General features: G+C 38.4%; 1 protein-coding gene across 2 annotated transcripts; it reads right to left on the minus strand.

The window, feature by feature from the left end:
• Positions 1-759: 759 nt before the first annotated feature.
• On the minus strand, positions 760-19,924 carry LOC118106112 (SR-related and CTD-associated factor 4). 2 transcript variants are annotated; one of them, XM_035154375.2, is made up of 18 exons: positions 19,696-19,924; positions 18,101-18,184; positions 17,088-17,132; positions 16,796-16,957; positions 16,588-16,705; positions 16,332-16,465; positions 16,093-16,239; positions 15,923-15,996; positions 15,298-15,394; positions 15,074-15,157; positions 14,794-14,867; positions 14,363-14,544; positions 13,699-13,799; positions 13,500-13,613; positions 13,252-13,408; positions 13,065-13,159; positions 1,944-2,082; positions 760-1,751 (listed from the first exon to the last, which is right to left on the minus strand). In XM_035154375.2, the coding sequence occupies exons 1-18, from the start codon at positions 19,723-19,725 to the stop codon at positions 1,351-1,353; spliced, it is 2,238 nt and encodes a 745-aa protein (XP_035010266.1). In that variant the 5' UTR covers positions 19,726-19,924; the 3' UTR covers positions 760-1,350. The 2 variants fall into 2 exon arrangements, with proteins under 2 accessions (XP_035010266.1, XP_035010265.1); XM_035154374.2 differs by having other exon boundaries at positions 760-1,754.
• Positions 19,925-20,393: the final 469 nt, after the last annotated feature.

Here is a 20,393-nt window from a genome sequence, read left to right on the forward strand (position 1 = left end):
CCTTAGTCTGAATAATAAACAGGTTATTATTATTATTATGTGAGCAAAAACAGATACATTATTATTTTTGTTATTGTTATCATTATGTGAGCAAACAGAGAAATGAATATTTTTAGAATTATTATTATTATTATTATCGTCATCATCATTATTATTATTATTATTATTATATGTAATTGTTTATTTTATACTATATAATTTGTATTTTACCTGGACCCTTGGTCTGAATAATAAATTAAAGGTTATTATTATTATTGATTCAGTCTATTTGTGTGTCCCATTATCCGATCTCCTGCACACATAGAATCATTTCATCAAAAACAAAATAGGATCATGATCAAAGCAGCTTTAATCATTATCAATAGCCCATGACTAAACCATGACTAAGCATGGGCATGCTTATTATGAAACAGGTGATTTTTTAAATGAGTATTTCTGTAAGTGTCTGAAAACTGTTTACTGAGTAAGGCTGGGTGATGTGGTAAGAAAATTGAATATGAAAATATCGATAATTGTCACAATAAATGTTACATTACTATTTATAAGTTTAAAGACAATTTAATTTCGACTAAATTCAAATTTTTCCTACTGAGTGAGGGTTGTTATATTGCTATTGATGAAAATCATATTTTGATTATCACTGATATTGTTCTATCATTATAAAACTGATAGAAACCTCATGCACGATATTTCACAAACTCAGTGTTTCTCACAGATATTAATAACATCACATTCATCAACAAAAACTGACACAGCCGATCAAATGGTAGTCCCTCTTTTTTAATATTCACTTCATGTGATTTTAATGTACAACAGAGGTTTGCCATGGTAACAGGCATTACTCCTCCCTCTACTGGCAGGACATGAAATTCCCTGCTTCAAATGAAATCAGACATTTCTGGTGAATAATTAAATATCAGTGTGTACAAAGCATTATTTTGTTTTTTTTACTAAAAACAAATTACCAAAAAAGGTGTGAATTATAGATTTTCATAATCTTCTTCCGTACACAAAAACTCAGGTGAGGGAATAAGCTCAAAAATACAGATTGGCTTGTTTTGTTTTTTTTAACTTCAAACTATCATTATTATGGATTTTAACTACACAACTTCAAATATACAAAAAGGATATTCAACAGCTACAAGCACGTACAGTATTTACAGCAAAGTCTCTTCTCTGTTGAACTCAGAGGAGCGGCGACTACATTCAGAACACCCAGTCTTTGTTTTTCGTGGTTTGTTTTTAGCTACAAAAAAGGTTCTGGTGGTGTAAAATAAAGTTTTCACATCAGTTGAACCACATGTCCTAGAATCTGTCAGCGTCCTCTCCCCGCAGGTCCGAGCCCCACCTCTACCACCTCCCTCTGTGGAAAGGTGGGCACCCGAATCCTGGCCTCCCATTCCTGAAGTGCCCTCCTTCCCGGTTGTCCATGCCCTCTGGTCCCATAGAGGGATGTCGAAGGAAAGGAGGCCCACGAGGAGCGAAGGGCATGGGCATTCTGAACCGCTCAGGTGGGAACATCATCTGCGGGGGCATGTGCGGCAGGTTTGGAGGCGAGAGGAACGGGGGCATTCCGGGAGGAGGCTGCAGAGGCGGCATGCCCGGCCTGGGACCCTGCATGACTGCTGGGCCGGGCAGGTTCATCACTGGTGCCCCAGGCGAGCCCAGCTGATGGTCGCTGCCTGCATCTGATGGTGGGCCTTTGTCTTTTTTTGATTCTATGGTGGAGTCCTCCAGAGGTTTTACACTTCCTGCTGGAAGAAGGGAAACGATAAGGTTTTCTAATCCCCAGTGGGAAATCAAGTATTCTGACAGACCAGAGAGGACATTGTAAAGAAATAACATTAAGACAAGATTATAGTCCAAAGAGACATTTTATTAAACATGACAGTTTTCACATATTCCGTTTAGATGAATCTAGTTTTTTCTTCTAAATGTCTTACCTGGTGCCAGGTTTTTATGGTCATATTCAGTGGGGATGAATGGTGCTCCTCCTGGAGGCATGCCTGTAGGGGACAGCATGATGGGGGCAGGAAAAGCAGGTGGACTTCGGATGGGTGCTACCTGTTGAACCGCAGGCGCCTGAAAGACACAGAAACACAATGGCATCCCAGTTAACATTAAAATAAAGCGAGCAAGGAAGTCGCCTTGAAGCGGTGAACGAAAAAGAAGAAACTGTATAAACATCTTCTGGCTGCACAGCACGATGCAGCTACATTTTTAACACTTTAACACAAAATGTTAATGTTTCCCCAGGAGAGAATTACTGTTCATTATTATACAGAGATAATAAATCAGATTACATTCACACAAAAAGAAAAACAAGAACAAGGTTGAGGAAGTGCACGGATAAAAATGGAGACAAACTCGTAACAAGAACAGAAAATGTTTTATTATTTATATAGAATCTGCAACCATCTTAAGTCAGACCACAGGAAAAACAGGATCCCCCCCCCCCTGTGATGAACATTGTGACATAAATGAGAGGATGGACTCAATCCCATAAGAATTAACCAGAATACAGAGTGATTAACGGATACTGCATCAGTCCAAAGGACCAACATATATATACCCATACATTAATTACAGTAACTATGAATTAAAAACTATTGCCCAGTCTGAATCAGAACAATAGGAACCTTTACTGGCCATGAACTGTACTTTATGCAGGACATGTTGAATCCTATATATTTAATTTGGAATGAACGAGCTCCATGTTGAGGTAAATCTGTATTAAAACAGGAAATATCCATTTTAGATTCTTAACGGCACCATTGCATTCAAGTCATCACTGCTTTCTTACTTACCCCTTGCACACACAGACTACTGCAGGGTTTGAACCAACATCACAACAGGCTCAAAATGTTTTTCCTTCCTGGAAATCACACCCACACACACACTCCTCACAGTTTACTGCTGTGTGTAAATGAGTAAAACAAAGTGTGTGACCGCCACTGACCAACAGCGGCTTGCAGTTACAGTTGTGTTGTAACATGCTTTAGGTATGTATTGTGAACGTCACTGCAACAAACACTATTATAGCCTCAAAGCACTTTAAACACTGTGTATAGTAGCAACAACAAACAGTTGTTAACAGCCACTATAAGAGGAGGAAGTTTTCCTTTATGGAGGGGAAACTGCTGAAGAGAACAGACTTTTGATGTAAATTATTAAACCTAAATTCCAAGGGTGCAAATCACTGCTCTGACAATGCTGAGCTATGCATTTATTTCCTACAATACTCCCAAATAATCAATATGTTGATTTACATTTCTTGTCCCTAGAATCATAAACCACTAGGATTTGACTGAGACAACATGAGAGCTTTGTTTTAAGGTCAAGGTCGTGACCTGGACAGGAAAGTGTTAAGTTCCTTCACAATCCCCATGGTCATGTAATACACACAAACATGTGCAACACACACACACACACACACAGTAATAGACACACTGCAATAAAACTACCACTAACTTATATAGAAACTCATGCACATGATTAGAGATAATCTGCTGACCTATAAACTGACAGAAGTTGTGTCTCTGTGACGAAGGTCAAGCACTTTACTTTCATAAACTGCCACTTGAGTTTACAAGCGAGAATCTACAGGCTACCAATACTTCCATTTATCAATAACATAAATACAAACTACAAATACTGCCTTGAATGCAACAATCAAAAGCATAAAGCATCAGTGTGACACCTCTAAACTGAGATGATTCTAATTATTTTATATCAGACATCACAAGGTTAATACACATCTGACAGTGACTTTGTTAATAATAATCAGTTTAATATATAACAATGGTTTATAGATATACATAGAATGTGTATTGTTACTACCTCATAAAATCGAATGACAAATTATCAGTTTGGCAAATAAAGTTTAAAATAGTTATTATTAAATGACTTAAGAACTAAAGTTAGTAATGAAGTCACAGTAAAACCATATCAAACTTGTTTCTGCTTTCTTTATGTACTGTTATAAAATATTTCAAAATAAAACAAGAAACATATGCTACATGTGCTACATAACTGCAACTGCAATCTTGAGTAATTCAATTTGATAAGATATAATTAGTGATGGACATATAATTTACAGATGTATGTTAAGACCTCTGATGCTTTCATTTAATCCAAAGTGCTAATTTCATTTATTTTCAGACATAATTTCGTCATTATTCATTCAACCTGCAACTCTAAATCTATAACTAACACAAATTACATCTCTCTACTTGTGTGTATGATTGCTTCTCACAGTCACTGAGCATATCAAGTAGAAACTCACAGCCTACCAGATGCTGCGAGATGCCAGATGCTTCTCCCTTGATTCTCACTCCTTGATGCCAAAGCTGAAGAAACACTGGCTACAAAGTTCACCTACGAATCTCGTTACAGATAATGAATTAAACAGTTTCCTTTCATAATGTAACCGACCTCCTGCAGCACGAGGACAAACACACAAAAACATCCCAGATGATTCATGAGTTGAAAAAAAAAAGAGCAGCGACAACAGGTTTGTCTCATGTCTGCATTGTCAAACTAAATCACCCCTCAGATAGAAAAAAGCTAATTCTATTCATAATTGTGTTGCATTAATTACTGTTTACGCCTTAAACCAAATAGCTACATTTAGAATATCTTATAGTATTTGATAGTATTAATATTATTAGTATAATATTTGACAGCTAGAATTGTCCAAGGATCTGTAATGAGCCATTCAGAAATATTTCTGCACCCAGAGGGCATCTATGTCTACTGCCTGAAATACAATACATGTGCAAAATACACAAATTATTCTACACTGCAAATGGAAGAGGTAAGTAAATCAGGAACATTACTAAGGGATTCAAAAGTAAATTACCAACATTGTAGTAATTTGTTCCACATCACAAAATGTGTGAAAAGACTAAACACTGTGACTTTTACCTTTCTAGAAACATCAAGTGACCGAAGTGCATGTAAAGGTATAAATAAAGGCATGAATCTTCACAAGATTCTGAATTTTGGTAATTCCTCAATAAACCAGTGCTAAGTTCAGGTCAGTAAATCAACCAGGTTTGACAGCTCAAGTTGAGTGCCTGAAAAAAGGTTTCCCTTTGTCAATACAACTAAAGTAGATTAAAGAACCACTGTTGTGGATCTCAGAACCTGATCTATTTTTCATACTCAAAAACGTAGTAATCCTGAATCACCCAAACCCTGTTCACAGCTGGTATTGACATCCATCCTGTGATCAGATCACAAGTGGACAGCTGGAACTACAGGTATGAACGCAACCATATGTCATCCTCAGTTTATACTAGGCGGCATTCCATTACTACTCCTAGGCTCCATGTGTTGGTCACACAGACCCTGAGGCCCTGTGCACCTCTGGCATCATCATCCGTCCTGAGCGATCTCATCAACGTGTCTCCTGTGACCACTTGTGATCGGATCTCACTTCCCCGCTCTACATGCAAATGAACACATATGTCATTTGTGTTTTCAACCAGTGTGAGTTTACAGATGTGTCCGATGACACTGTTTGTGTGTATCCGTGTGTCGGCATGAGAGAGAAAGGAGTCAGGGGGCCACAAACAAATCAGCATAGGTTCATAGTAAAACTGAATGTCAGGTTCACACAGCTAAAAGAATGTGGACACGTGGCCCAGACCCCCTCCGAATGTGGTCTGGCGTGATCGGGGTGTGTTCTTATCACAAGTGGACAGCTCTACGTACAGGTGTGATCACAAAAACCACATGTTAACACCAGGTGTGTACGGGGCCACAGACACACACGGAAACACACATGTAAACACAGACTAGGTAAAACAAAACACAATTTGATCTGCACAAATAGAAGTGACGTATATCTCTACAGAGCGGGAAGGTGAGATCACACTCAGGACACATTTTAATGCCACATGTGAACAAACTGAACGTTGTCCACTTGTCATCAGATCTCTCAAGGCTGAACAGGGCCCCAGTTTCCAAATTGATAATTTGCCTACCTTTGCTGAAATGCCTCATCAGTCCAAGATAATGGTGTAATAAGTTCATATACAATGTCAATTCTAAAACTGCCATTAGGGGGCGCCAAAGCTGGACCTTTTCAAATCCTACACCTATTGGCTTTAAAGATCCAGTGAGTAAGACTTAGGTGAAAGGGATCTATTGGTGTTTTCTTTATTCTAGAATGAGCCCTTTATATTTACATCAGGAGCAGGTCCTCCCTATGGAGGCCACCATGTTTTTTACAGTAGCCCAGACTGGACAAACTAAACACCTTTTGAGTTTTCAACTGAAGTCTACCACAGGTTCTTTCATGTTTGGAAGGGGAGGGTGAGGTGAGGGGTATTCAGCTGCAACATGCAACTTCACCACTAGATGTCACCAAATTCTACACGCTGAACCTTTAAGTTGTGTCACATTCTGTGCCTCTACCTCATGAAGAAAGCAGGCTCAGAGGGAGGGGGTGCAGTTTTTCTCTCTTAGGTATTGGCTTATTTCTTCAAAAGTTGCCTTTGCCAGTTTGCCATTTTACAAAATTGTTAACCTACAGCAAAATAAAAACAAAAAGCTGCACAAAATTATTTGAAGTCATTACCTGGCAGTGAGATTATAGCGAATCATTTAACTAACTCCAGCCTGAGGTCAATACCAGAGCACCTGTCATATTTTCTATTGGAATGACCTTTCATGCTGTTTAAGAATTAAAGTGAAAACTTCTCACTTCATAACTCAAACAGCCTCGCTGTGGTCAGCGCTCAGTGAAGCATTAGTGTTCTGCCCTGAGCCTGCTGTTTTATTCCATCAGCAGAAAATGCAGGATTACAGCAGCTTCATTTTTTCTGCAGGTTTATTCCAGAGTAAAACCCTGTGAGGCAACCAGCAGAGCAGAGTCTCTGATCAGGAGCCTGATGGGTATCACTCTTCAATATAATGCCTTTGCTCTTTATGTATACCTGCTACTTGTAAAACATGTGAGAAGACAGTAATGAAGCAGCTCTACGATAACACTGCCTTGATATTGAGTGAAGAAAGTGAGATGTGAAAATTCAAAAGGTCTTTATCGTTATGATTGAGCCTTTCGTTACCTTTCAGCCATTCCACAGTATCATCCAAGAGCAGAAATCCCAATATCCAAAGATGATTTCTATAACACTCACCTTTGTGAGGACTCATGTGAGTTTGACGTTCTCCAGACTGGGATAAAGACCACTGTTGTATTGTGTGATGTTACTGAAGAATTCCTCTCTTTCCTTGAAATGTCTTTTCACAGGAAAATGACTGAAAGGAGAAGACTGCTCAGATTTGACATTTTAATTCATGATAATGAGCGAACCTGAACCTTATCAGCACATGTAAGGAGGCTCCAGAGGATTAAGAATCAGACCTGTGACGTCTACAACATCCGGAATATGAATATTTTTCATGCATGTAAAAATGTTTTAAAATGTAATGAAGACAAAAAATCCTTATTCTCTCCCGTCTTGTGCACATTTAGATTCTATATTTCTATTTTAAGCACAAAGATTAGTAAAAATGCAAAACCTTTGTGAAAACTTAAACCCAAAAGACAATGTAAAGTGTAATTACTGTGACATAGTAATTGATTAGAATAGTTTTTTGTTTATATCAATTATGTCAATTTAAACATTAAGAAAATATTGCAACTTTTTGAAGATAAAAGCCCTTTTAACCTCCTAAAAACATGGGTTGAGAGAAATTTTCATCTAAATTTATGAAGCTGCCAGGTAGAAACCTCAATGTAATTTTCATGTTAATTTAATAATTATATTTGATAAAAAATGGATCAGCCATAATGTTAAAACTACTGAGAGGTGAAGTGAATAATCTCCTTACAATGGCAGCTGTGAGGGGTGTCTTACGTTTGTCACTCAGTTTTAGTGTAAGGATCTGAGCATCTCTGATGAAGGCCAAATTGGGCTGGTCGTGTGACTGGGTCAAAGCATCACAAAAACAGCACGTCCTTTGGGTGTAGGTAACCCAGCAGTGCCTACAAAGTGGTACAAGGTCTGCAGACTGTTGAACCAGCGACAGGGTCATGGACGCCCAAGGTTCTTTGCTTGCCCAGTAAGTACTGCTGTGGGGCTGCATAGACTCACAGTGCTCATCCCAGAGTTCCAATGCAGACCCCTGTCCACTACCATTTACACCTTCAATAGGCACGTGAGCATCAAAACTGGATCATTGAGCAATGGAAGACAGTGGCCTAGTCTGATAAATCCTAGCTTACATAACATGGATGGCCTGGTGCACATGCATCGTTTACCTGGGGGAAGAGATGGCATCTGGCTGCACCATTGGAAGAAGGCAAACCGGTGTAGACATTGTGATGGTTCAAGCGAATGTTCTGCTGGGAAACCTCAGGTCCTGACATTCATGTGGAGGTTAACTGACCCATACCACCTACTTAAACATTGTTTCAGACCAAGTACATCACTTCCTGTCCTGCACCCTGCTGCACCGCACAATTCTTCAGGTTTAGTGTGAGGAACATTACAAAGAGCTCAAGGTGTTCACTTGGCCTGTAAGTTCCGTTGATCTCACACCAGTTGAGCATATGTGGAATGCACAGGAAGAACAACCCCCATCAATAGAGGACCCACCTCGCAACTTACAAGACCTGAAGGATCTGATGCTAATGTCTTGGTGCCAGATACCAGAGGACATCTTCCACAGTCTTGTGAAGTCCATGCCACAACGCGTCAGAGCTGTTTGGGTTGCACAAGGAGGTCCAACACAACATTAGGCAGGTGGTTTAAATGTTATGGCTGAAAGTGAACAAACTAGCTCTGAGAGATTGATTTCTATTTAATGTAAAATGTTATTTAGTATACTAATACCCTATGTGATGTTTTTTGAATGTACAATAGGTAATAGTCCAAGTGAGTCAAATTTATACAGTTCTTACTGCACTAGCTGTAATAACCATCTGCATTATTTTGCATCCTAAATGTTTTTAGTTTATAGTACTCATACAAAAGGGAGAGGGAACCTAAAGATGCCATGTGAGAGATATTAATATGCTAGTACATAAGTACAGGAATACAGACAAGGGCATTCAGAACACATTTTGGGTCCCTTTAAGTTACGTTTGAAATAGTGCTTAATAGTTTGTTGCTAAACATTACAATTGTTTGACATTTTTCTTGCAGTTTACTTCCTACTTCCTGTTTACTAACATTTACAAATGTTTTTTTAATTTCCTTTATATTTTAAAAGTGTAAGGATTCAAATGAACAAAATGCTAAAAGTGAAACGTGAGGCCATTTGAACACTTGGCTGACATTTTGGAATATGGTCGCTGTGTAAATTGCACTCGGGCCATATCTGCATTCTCTGAGGTTTCACCTTTGTTTTTTTATTTTCTCATTCAAGGAGTTTATGAATGAAAAAGGGCTGCCATTACATTTTTGTTGTTCTATCCACTTTACTTTCGTATCCCGAATCACCTGGACATGAAAGCTGTGCATTGTGCACACTGGCTGGTTATATATCCATGGAAAATTGATAAATACACTACCAAACATGTACCCTGGAATACAGATATCATGGATCAAGTACATGGGAGAAGTGGATTTAAATAATCAGACCCTCCAATGAAGCCAAGCTCTTACAAATGGGCTTTGACATCAGACTCACTATTCTTCAAACAGTACAAGAGTATTATGGCCGAGATGCCAGGAGTAACGTTTGGCATGAGATTAGGCAATGGAGGATATTATGTCACTTCAGTCACTTGGCCTTGTGGTGAACAACTGAGCTTTGGTATCAAAGACATTAAAGCTCAGTTCTGCAAACTCAGGTGAAGCAACTACTCAAACTGAACCACAGTATCGGGGCAAGGCGAATATTCTAACATGTAAATGGAGCATTCAGATTAATTCTGAGTTGAAAATATGGACTATAGGAAATTATATCACGTTATTTTTGTGAGCTACAGAGAACTTGAGGTTAAAAAAGTGACTAAAGCTCTGTCAACCCTGTGCGTTAAACAGACATTGAACCCTACAATTCCTCAGCATGTTCATCTGGCGATGTTTAGCAATGAGTCTTTCTTGACAAATTTTACTTCATGATAATTTCTTTCTTCCTTTCAGCTGCTCTTGAAGATAACCGAACGTGAAACCTTTAGCGCAACGCACACCGACCAAATCACATTATTTGACAAATGTACAGAAAGAGGAGCCAGAGAAAGAGCTGTAGCTGAGATTTGCAGATCCATGCAGTAAATGTGATAAAGTTGAAGCTTTCTTTGAAAGTTCATGCGCATTGATGTTGGAAAAAGGAAAACGACATGTCCTGACAGGTCCATGTGCCCATATGTCAGTGGTGTGAGGTAGCATGTAGACAACAGCAGAAAACAATAGGTGTGGGTGTTTCATGTCAAAAATAGTTTGAGCAACAAGTGTCAGTTGGCCGCCTTCAATGCTCAACTGATTTGGACAGCAAATTAACTGAAGACATATCGATACTATCCAAGTATCAAAACCTATGGTAAACTAATCTGACTGGTCATTAAGACTTGAAAAGAGCAACATAAATACAGACCATTAATCTTGTAATAAGCTAATGTTTATCTGCGCAGGCAGAGGTACAAAGGAAGATGTAGTGTTCAGTTAACTAGTCTAATGTTGCCTGTTTTTTGTGAAACAACTTGCAATATGTATGTGCACAACTATGAACTTATACATTTTTGCTTTAGTGTTGCAGCAGCAATATTCAAAATAAAACATTAATTCCAAGTTCAAGCGCCTTTGACCCAATGCTGCTCAATGAGGAGCAAACATGACCCAGCTGTGCAGGCATTTGGACACAAACTCATTTGGACACAAACTCATTTGGACACACACTCATTTGGAAGATAAATCAGCTATAAGTTCAAATGCTCTGAATCTAGTCCACAAATTAAAATAAAAGGACTACCTGAGTTTTTTTCTTAATTATTAAATCAACGATAAACATTCAAGATCCACAAGTGCTACGCTGAAAACCACAGTATGCATGACCGTGTATGGACAGTGAGTTTAAAACAGAGAAACATTATTTGATCCTCCTCTTTAAGTAAGCTTTATAGAAGTGGTAGGTGTGATTTGACCATTTTTCCTCTGATGAACAATGACCCTAGCATAGTCAAAAATTGTTTCTCTTCTCCAGTTTTCATAACAGTTGTCTGCTTTAACGCCACATTTAGCACACGGGTGCTGTCGGCTTACCTTGTCTCCCACTTTGACACGCTTCTTCAATTTGACCTTTACGTCCCACCAGCAGCCTACAGTCGACCTCATGACGTGTAAGAAACTGTTCTTCCAGTGGAGGTTTGGCCGGCCTGCTAAGTTTGGTAGGTTGCACGCAGTAGAGCTCCATCATGTTTTATTTAAGCTAGTGCATCGACCATTTATTCAGCACATGGTCATTAGAAGACAAAAAAAATCTAAACTTTAAACAAAACTGATGAAAAATTCCAAGATGATATTTTTATTATCATTTTTTTTTGTTTTGTTGCCCACTACTGGTAGATGTTAGTTAATGGTTTTACTAATTAGATGTGAAAACATTTCATACACACTTTTGCCAAACCCAGACTTTCAGGGTTACTGAGCTCAGTTACTGAAAACAGAGAAAGAGTTAAAAAAAAAAAAAGCTTCCCTCTACACATACCACAGTAATTGATGCTTTCGTATTACCCACTTTATTTGAATATGTTAAACCGCACAATACAAGACTTGTGAGTGAAGATGCAAATGTGTTGTAAAGAAAAAGGAGGAAAATATAAGCATTGTAATTCAATTCCAATCAGCAGAGGAGCTTATCTGAATTGTGGATAAAAATCACAAAAATTACATTTATTTGGTGACGCTGAAACCAATCCTGTTCAAGACATAATGGCGACTCCTTTATTGCTCTTTTTAATAAAAGGTTATTTTCAGCACTATAAAATCCTATCCCACATCTGTTGCACACTAACTGAGGTTTTCTAGAGGCACATAGCTCTTATGCATGTAACCATTAGAGGCTGCTTGTCCTTGTTTCACTATAGTCGAGCTCAGCGTTCAAGGCAAAGTCAAGATAACACAATGAGAAGAATTTAATGCTCACAAACTAGCTCCTGAAGAAGTTTCTTTCAGCACCAAATGATTGTAATTATAATCATCTTGAGAATTGAATGACAGTTATTAGCACTTTTATTCATGTTTCTTTGTAGGGTTGAAATAATAAATCTGCTTTTCAAGCCATATCAAGGATCATGTGTCATTTAAAGGATTTCTCTGGTCATTAGTGTAGTTGGGACACAAGGAGCTTACAAGCCTACAAACAAAACCCAAATACTGGTCATCAAGAAAACTTGTTTTGGGAGATTTTATCAGCTGTCACCACGAAGGACAGTTTTGTCTTGGCCTTAAGATCAGGAGCGTGGATGTAGTTTGTACTAAACAAGTCAATATCAAACTTTACATGGTCATACGTGGCATTGTGAGCAAAGGTATATTTCTATTCTTTGACTGCACTCAAGTATTCTTCTTAACCTGACCAAGAATATCCTCGTCCATTTTTTTCTTCGCTAGTTTCTTAGCTTCAAAGGTCAGTTAACTGAAAGTGATTTCATTCACCATTTCATTTGTTGACTATTGTCTGGAACTAGATTTCCCAAGTGTCCCAGAACAACCCACTTTTCAGCGAATCAGGACAATGTATATGTCCTGTGCTCATGGTCGTGATGAAAGACTTTGAATGGTGAACTGTGTGCGCCTTGATTTTCAGAGTATTTCTAACTGAATGGGCCAGTCTGTAGTGATAAACTCCATTAGTACTATGACAAAGTTTCTACTTTAATTTTAAAGATTTAATCATTCATATGGGTCATTTCTTCAAATTGAAACTGTTTTTATAAAGATTAGAGGACTTTTTTTCAGATAAGCTCTACTACTCATATGCAACAATTTGTTTTCCTTATGTCCTCCACAAGAAGAGTAGTGACCAACACCACAAGCAGCAAACCAATAAAACATCACATGTGATAATAAAAAGAAGGTGTTTAAAGACAGTATTAGCAGTACCTGAATGTGAGCAGTGACCATTCCATCTGCTGGCACACTCTCCAATGCTCCATTTACAGCCACCGGCATATTGAGGTCCTTGGCATTAGTCCACTCTATGCATAGAGGAAATTGAAAAGACAACATCAGGAAAACTGGATGCAGCAGGTGAATCTTGGCCACACTGAAAGAATAGTTAAGTATTTACCTGGATTTAGTGTCTCTGTGTCCAGCATGCCCCCTTCTCGATAGCTCTCCAACTCATCGACTTTGGCCTTGCTCCAGGGAATGTAGGTAACCCCCCGCTCCACATCCCAGAACTTTTTGTGTGCTGATTTTATACCTTTGTTCAAAGCCCAAGCAATCTAGGAAATAATGACAATCAAAATACATTATACTGAACCGACACATGGAAGATAGTGGAGATAAAGAAGATATGTGAAAGAGACTATGTACCTTAACTGGTTTCTGATTGACTTTGTATGACCCCTTACTGAGCTTGTTCAAAGCTGTATTGGCATCTTGTCTGTGAACCATAACAATATAGGCACAACCTCTCGGGGGAATCATCTAGAGCAAAAACAGTTATACAAGAGAACATGAGCTTTAGATCATAGAGGCCTAAATTATCTTGATGTGAATCATCTAAACTTACATTGATGGACTCAATCTGACCAAACTCTTCCAAAAGGGACATCACGTCAGACTGCTGCGTTTTCTTGTCTAGTTGTCCAACCCAAAGTGTGGTGCTACAAACTATAAGCAAAGACAAATTTAAAACTGTTTTTAATTTTTACTTTACAAGATGAGACCAATCAAGTGCACATCTTACAAAGTTACTGTGTTTTTAAAACAAAATCTCCTTTGTTTCTATCTGTCTGTTGCCGCTCTACAAGGAACAATGACCAACAGGCCAGGATGAATTTTCAAAATAAAAAGAATAACTTAGGAAGACCGTCACCTGGCGTTGACTATCTCAGACTGTTTAAGTCTCGTTGTGTTCAAATAAACTTAGGACCCATAGCTTGCATTAGAAACTTGTTGGAATCTGTTAATTGCCATTATGAAGAGGACTGATTAAACCACGATTTCATGCAAAACGTGATGTACACAAGGGTACCTGACTATTAATTAACTTGCTCACCAACGTGCACTTTTAATTTCAATGCAAATGCTCTGGCAGTTATATCTGGAAAATAATTTTTCAATAAAGCTCAAAAAGTGAATTTCATGTGTAAGTTACATACAATTTGTGTTTGTTACAGGCAGACGCGCAGAAATTTAGTTAAAAATAATAAATTTATATGCAATGAACTTACCGCTTAGTGTCTGGCCTTTTATGGTGGGAAGACCTTTCTGCCTGCGCTCCCTGTCCTTCTCTCTTTCATTCCTGTCTTGAGAACGTGATCTCACCCGCTGTTCTCTGGAGCGAGAATGAGAGCGTCTATGCCTTGACCTTCTTGAGCGGGACGTAGATCTTGATCTTCTTCTCCTGGGGGATCTGAAACACACAGTTCAACAGGATGTCACCATGTTGCAATTCCAAAGAGAGAAGCTATCTCTCTAAGTCCGTGAAAGCAGCTGAGTGTGTCAGTGCCTGCCCTGCACAACATGCTACATGATCTCTGACATGTAATTTACCCAAAGGCGCATCATAAAATTATGTCTTAGACCAATGTATTAGGATTTGGTTAGTATTACACATGCCCCAGCAAGAGTGCAACTGAAAACATCAAACTGAACCTCCTACCTGGAACCAGATCTTCTGCCGAAGCCCCTCTGTCTACCCTCTCGCCTCATATTCGGGTCTTCTCTTGAATTTCGCTATTGACAATGATGACATGACAAGTTTATTTTCCCAAATAATGAAGCGGCGGGTTCCAAGTTCCAAAAGGTTCATACCATGGGTCTCAAATTCAAATATCACATAACAGAAATGTCTCTGCTAATTAAGGGAGCCATGGCATTGTCAGTTGAAAATGCCAGGAGACATTCAATCAAATGAAACTAAATTGTGTTTGAAGATTTACCCTTGATTGGGAATAAGCCTCGTCTATGGAATGGTATCCATCTGACAACATATGATATTCACCATGACTCATTCCTCCATCATGCTGCGAGATGACAAAAGGAAGGTATAAAAGAGGGAAACTGATCACTCAACATTATCTGCAGACAGTATACTGGTGCTAAAGAAAAGAGCTGCTATACTGGAGAGTTATAGTAGTTTTATGAAGTAGTTATAACTGGATACCTCGATCCCATCGGTCTGTCCCATCATATGTGGATAAGCATTCTCTGTGTTGGACATCTGACCAGGAAACTGGTTGAACACCTTTTCAGTTGTGTATCTGTCATGAGAAAATGCACAAACAATGAGTGTGGGTATTATGAATAGCAAAGGCAATGACCGAAAATTTGAAATGTCAGCCGTTATCATGGCAGATATTTAGAAAAAGTTAAATTAAGTTAAATAACATTTATAACATCCGCAGATACAATTTCCACAACCTTGAAGTGGCAAAGATAACTAAGGAATAAATATGTTCAGATTCACTGGAGCTTTCTCTGACACCAATTTTTACATAACAGGCATAACTTAACCACAAAATGTTTGTGTCCGGCCATCATTCTACACAGTAACAGTAGAATATCAAACAATAAAATAAAACACATTTTCAGTGCAAGCGGACTGGAACAAAAAGTGAACAAGATATTTTCTTTAATTCGTCTGGTGCACTGGTGACATATGTGTAACATGCTTTGAAGTGTCAGCCTAGAAACTAAGCTGTCTTGTCGTCATTGCTAACAAATACATATACTGCAAATAAATGTGAGAAAAGGGATGAAAAAAATCATTAAAAAGTCATTAAACTTACTGGGACTGGGAACTCAGTTCTTTGGGAGTTATATCCTCAGGTTCATCATCATAGTCAAAACGATCAAGGAGTTTCTGAGGAATAATACAGAGTACACAGTGAAATTAGTAAGAAATTCAATGGAATATGTCTAAAGCAAATTATATAGAGACACTGAGCGATGCATTTACCTCAGCCAATGAGCTCTTCTTTTCTGTGTGTGCACTGTACGGGTTGAGCTGGGCCACAGGCATTTGGACAGGGTCTGGTACGTTGTTTGCTATGGCGGCCCCAAGGGTCTTATCTGCCTGCTGGAAGTTCTGGAGCATCCTCTGCAGCTAGAATTCAGAATTTAAAGCATTTTGGTGACACATTTGTACACATGTATAGTAGATCTGGTGGAAGAGAAAAAAAATCATTTATTACTTACCTCCTGCCCGTGGGGGGACTGAAACAGCTGTGCCACAGCAGCTAAGGCATCAGGAGTGGGTAGCTGGGGCACAGCGGTCAAAGCTGAGGCAAGAGTGATAGGAGGCTGGATCTCTGGTTGGGGGTCAGTGGAAACTGTTCAAATACAAGACAAAATGAAATTAAAACATCACTTTTCTTAACTCTCAGGTAGGAACGCAGGTGTATTGTTAAAAACTCTCAATCTGTCCCAAAGAGAATTAAATTAATTTCTCTACCTCTCAGTGCAGGAGGAGCTACAATGGCTTCATTAGCCATATCCATCAGAGGCTGAATAATGTCCATATCGAACACACCGTTCTTCTGCCACAGGTTCAGGACACGGAGAATTTTGCTCTAATTTATAGAATAATAAAAAACAAACTCTTTAGACATCATCATCTAAAGTAATTATATAAAATACCAAAACCACAATATCAACAGTACCTTATCATCCTCTGGGCAGCGGTAAAGATTTTGGAAGGTATCTTGGAAGTTTTTCAAGAATCTGGCCGCAAAAACATCCTTGTCAACCCCAAACTGATGCCGTGACTGTCGAACAATGGAATCAACCACATATAGACCGGGGACTTTCAAGTCGGGCTTGCACTGGTGGAAACAAACAGAAAATGACAAAACAATTTGGATTTAGTCATATTGTCTCACCACAAACTGAATTTGTCAAGTGCATTCAAATGTTTGATGAGGTGAAGAAAGAAAGAAGCTCTATAGCACCAACCTTCTTGATGAACTTCTCAACAATCTGGACAACATGTTTGTAAAACTAAAGAAAAACAGAAAACATTATCAGTCACAACAGTTTATCTAATTCACTACATGACTTCTCTAATCAGTAAATTAATATTACCATGTCCGGCATCACATGATTAAACTGTCATATTTAATTTCAAAATATTTCAGAAACCCCACATTTACTCAGTCTGGTTCGGTTTCAGGATGCCACTGGAAATATTACATCTCAAAAGAGAAATCAGTTTGAAAGGCAGTCCACACATTAATGTGAATTTCTACATGACTAATATATCTCCATAGCCTGGACTGATCTATTATGTTGTATAATATTGCCATGTTTCAAGTGTTCTATATGCTTTTTGGTGCGGCTCCAAGAACCTTCTGTTCCAACAGATCTTTGAAATAATAAACTCCTACATTTAAGTAAGAAAAACTGAGACTTCTTAATTTGACCTGTGTATTCACCACCTTGAGTGCCACAAAGACGATGAGCCAAACAACTCAATGCAAGTGTTTCTTTATCATAAAGCTTTCAGAAATTACACAATACTGTTAAGCTGAATGAAAAGCAGAGACACATTATAAAAATAAAAAACATCAACCAAATAGTCTGCAGCAAATTCTAACAAAAGACAAGACATACAAGGCTCAGTACATCCAAACACACATCTGAGCTTCTTATTGACAGATAAGCTTATCCCCCAGTACAAAGAACAAACTGTCACATGCAACAATACGCACAATAATGGTGAGTATTAGAGTTTATATTTGTAGTATTCGTAGAGGTAAAGCTTAACTATCAACAGGAAAGCTTTAGATAAATGAGTAAAACATGTATTTTACTGTATTACCAACACACAGTGGGTTATGTCAAAAGTCATAAAGATCTGAGTAAAATATTTAATTATAAAACAACAAAATCAAAAAGTCTAGAGAGCACCCACTTGAATAAACCACTGCTTAAAATGATGAAAATCCTGATGGCAGCATTGACTTTACCTTGATAGCTTTGATGGCTGATTTTGTTACAGACATCATTTTAGCTCGGGATATCGGGGGCTTCAAGTCGATCATGGAGAACAACTGATGGGTTTAAAAAGAAAAAACAAAGAATCATATCCACTCTTTTTAGGGAATTAATACTAGTGTAAAATAAAACAAGAAAAGATGCTCTGTTCTGCTTTATAGGGGAAAAATGGCAGCATAGACACCACTAACGTACAGCAAGATAAAGCCCCTTTTCCACTAGCAGATAACAAAACATTCATTAAAAGCAAATGAAGGGTAATGGAGAAAACAAATGGCCTCAACGTGAGTTTTCCTGGAATAAAATGTTGATTTTCAATTTACCAATCTACAGACTACTTCTAATGGGAAAATATTCTGTCCCCTTCCTAACAATAATTGTTTTACAATATTTTATTTACAGGAAATTCGAGTTGTGAGCTGTACAGACAATACAACAAGGATTTCTGTTCTTTAATTAGCTTGGAAAAGATTAAGAATTTATCACAGTCATATTGTATAATCTTAATCTACAAGAGGAAAGTGGACATTTGCTGTGTCTACGATCTAAGTCAGGCTGGGCAATAAAACAATATCAATCATTATCTCAATAGCATTATAATCAAAAACATCATCATAACAGACTAATATGAATGTGTATAAAATGTGTCTACACCGTGGGGAGGTTTATCACAAAGTATTCACTTCAGATCACGTTTTGCTGTTATAAATAACATTGTGATATTATTGATGTAGTTATCAATTATTTTACTAATATGAAACATGTTAAAAATTGATTTCCCTCAGGATCAATTAAGTATCTGTCTTTCCATCTATGTTTAACACCTGAGAATATAAGAGATATCTGATGTGAAATACTCAGGTGTCACAGGAATGTGCAGAATACAAAAGAAAGGTCATTGTTGTTGAATGTATATTTAGGATCTGGATCCATAAGCTTAGCACGTAGTCAAATGCCAGTAATTCCACAAACCCCCCCCCACACACACACACAAACAAACACGCAGTCAACAACACAGCAAGGTGCGATGACAGCTTCCTCACGTGCAAACCAGCATTTACATAACCAATGATTCACAAACACATGCTATTTGAACGATTGCGCCCGAAACTCCTCCAAACAAACAAACACTAGCTAATGGGACGTTAGCGCGACTTTAACGTGTAAAAAAAAATAACAGCACCACACGTGAAGAACACATGACGCAACAGGAGTGTGCGTGTAGCGTTACACACGCACTGGTGTTGTCCTGTGTGTGTGTGTGTGTGTGTGTGTTGTCTTTTCAAGGTTGTGTACGTTAAACGGTTAAGCTAGGAAACCACGGGCCTTGCGTGTGTTCGGGCGACGTTAGCTTAAAGCTAACACATCCAACCGAGCCTTGTTTACGTTCAAAGCGAAACCTCGACGTCAACCGAGCCAACGTCGACAAATATGAACAAATTCCGCAGTTTTAGTTGAAATGCAGATTTTGTTCGCGTTGATACAACATTAGCTAAACCAACGAATGTCGTTTAGCATCGATTTTGACGTCACTACGCGGGCGGGCTGCAGCACGAACACACTTTACCTCCATGTTGAACGCCTTCACTGCATCCATGGTGGCTTGTCGCGTCGTAAACCAGCTTGAAGAACGTGCGTGTGCTGTTCCTCTATCTGATCATACCTGTGTCGAGTCGCGAAGCTAGAGACAAAACAAGCGGCGTCGTGGAAACGCTCAGAACTGACGTCGAGGCGGCCGCGCAGCTAGCCCGCTAAGCTAATAGCTTCTGCTAGCTTCTGCGGGCTCCACCCCGTGCGTCACTACGCCGTCCGTTGCGTTGGCTTGTGACGTCATGACGCAGCGCTGCCTCGTAACTCTTGTATCATTTTCTGTATGTAAAAATATGAATATATATTCTTTAGTTTTTTTAAATATATATATACCTTTATTTTTTTCAGTCAAATTTCAAATATCAGAAATTAAAAACACAGGATTAAACTGTTATATTCAAAATACAGTTTAATCCCGATTCAATTTCCAAGCAGCAGCAATGGCGGAGAATATATTGTTGAATAATCCGTGTAAATTCCTCATTGCTGCCCTAACAAATTTAACTTGTTTATAATATAATTTAATTAATAGACAAACCTTTTCCCCTTTAAAGGTTCAGGTGAAAGGAATCTATTGGCAGACATTTCATATAAAATAATCCCAGTGATGTTTTCACGTACGAATTGTTGTTTTCTATACCCTGGAATGTGAAAAGGTTATGCATGAAAAAAATA

The sequence above is a fragment of the Hippoglossus stenolepis genome, chromosome 4, assembly GCF_022539355.2.
Source record: "Hippoglossus stenolepis isolate QCI-W04-F060 chromosome 4, HSTE1.2, whole genome shotgun sequence".
NCBI classification, from domain to species: domain Eukaryota; kingdom Metazoa; phylum Chordata; class Actinopteri; order Pleuronectiformes; family Pleuronectidae; genus Hippoglossus; species Hippoglossus stenolepis.

Bases quoted from the DNA above. Each gene is read 5' to 3' on its own strand.
- LOC118106112 (XM_035154374.2), bottom strand. From the start codon at position 19,725: ATGGATGCAGTGAAGGCGTTCAACATGGAG. The intron at 16,240-16,331 runs GTAAGTAATAAA...TCTGAATTCTAG, and splicing joins AGTCCCCCCACGGGCAGGAG to CTGCAGAGGATGCTCCAGAA. The intron at 13,800-14,362 runs GTAAGTTCATTG...CTTTGCTTATAG, and splicing joins AAAAGGCCAGACACTAAGCG to TTTGTAGCACCACACTTTGG.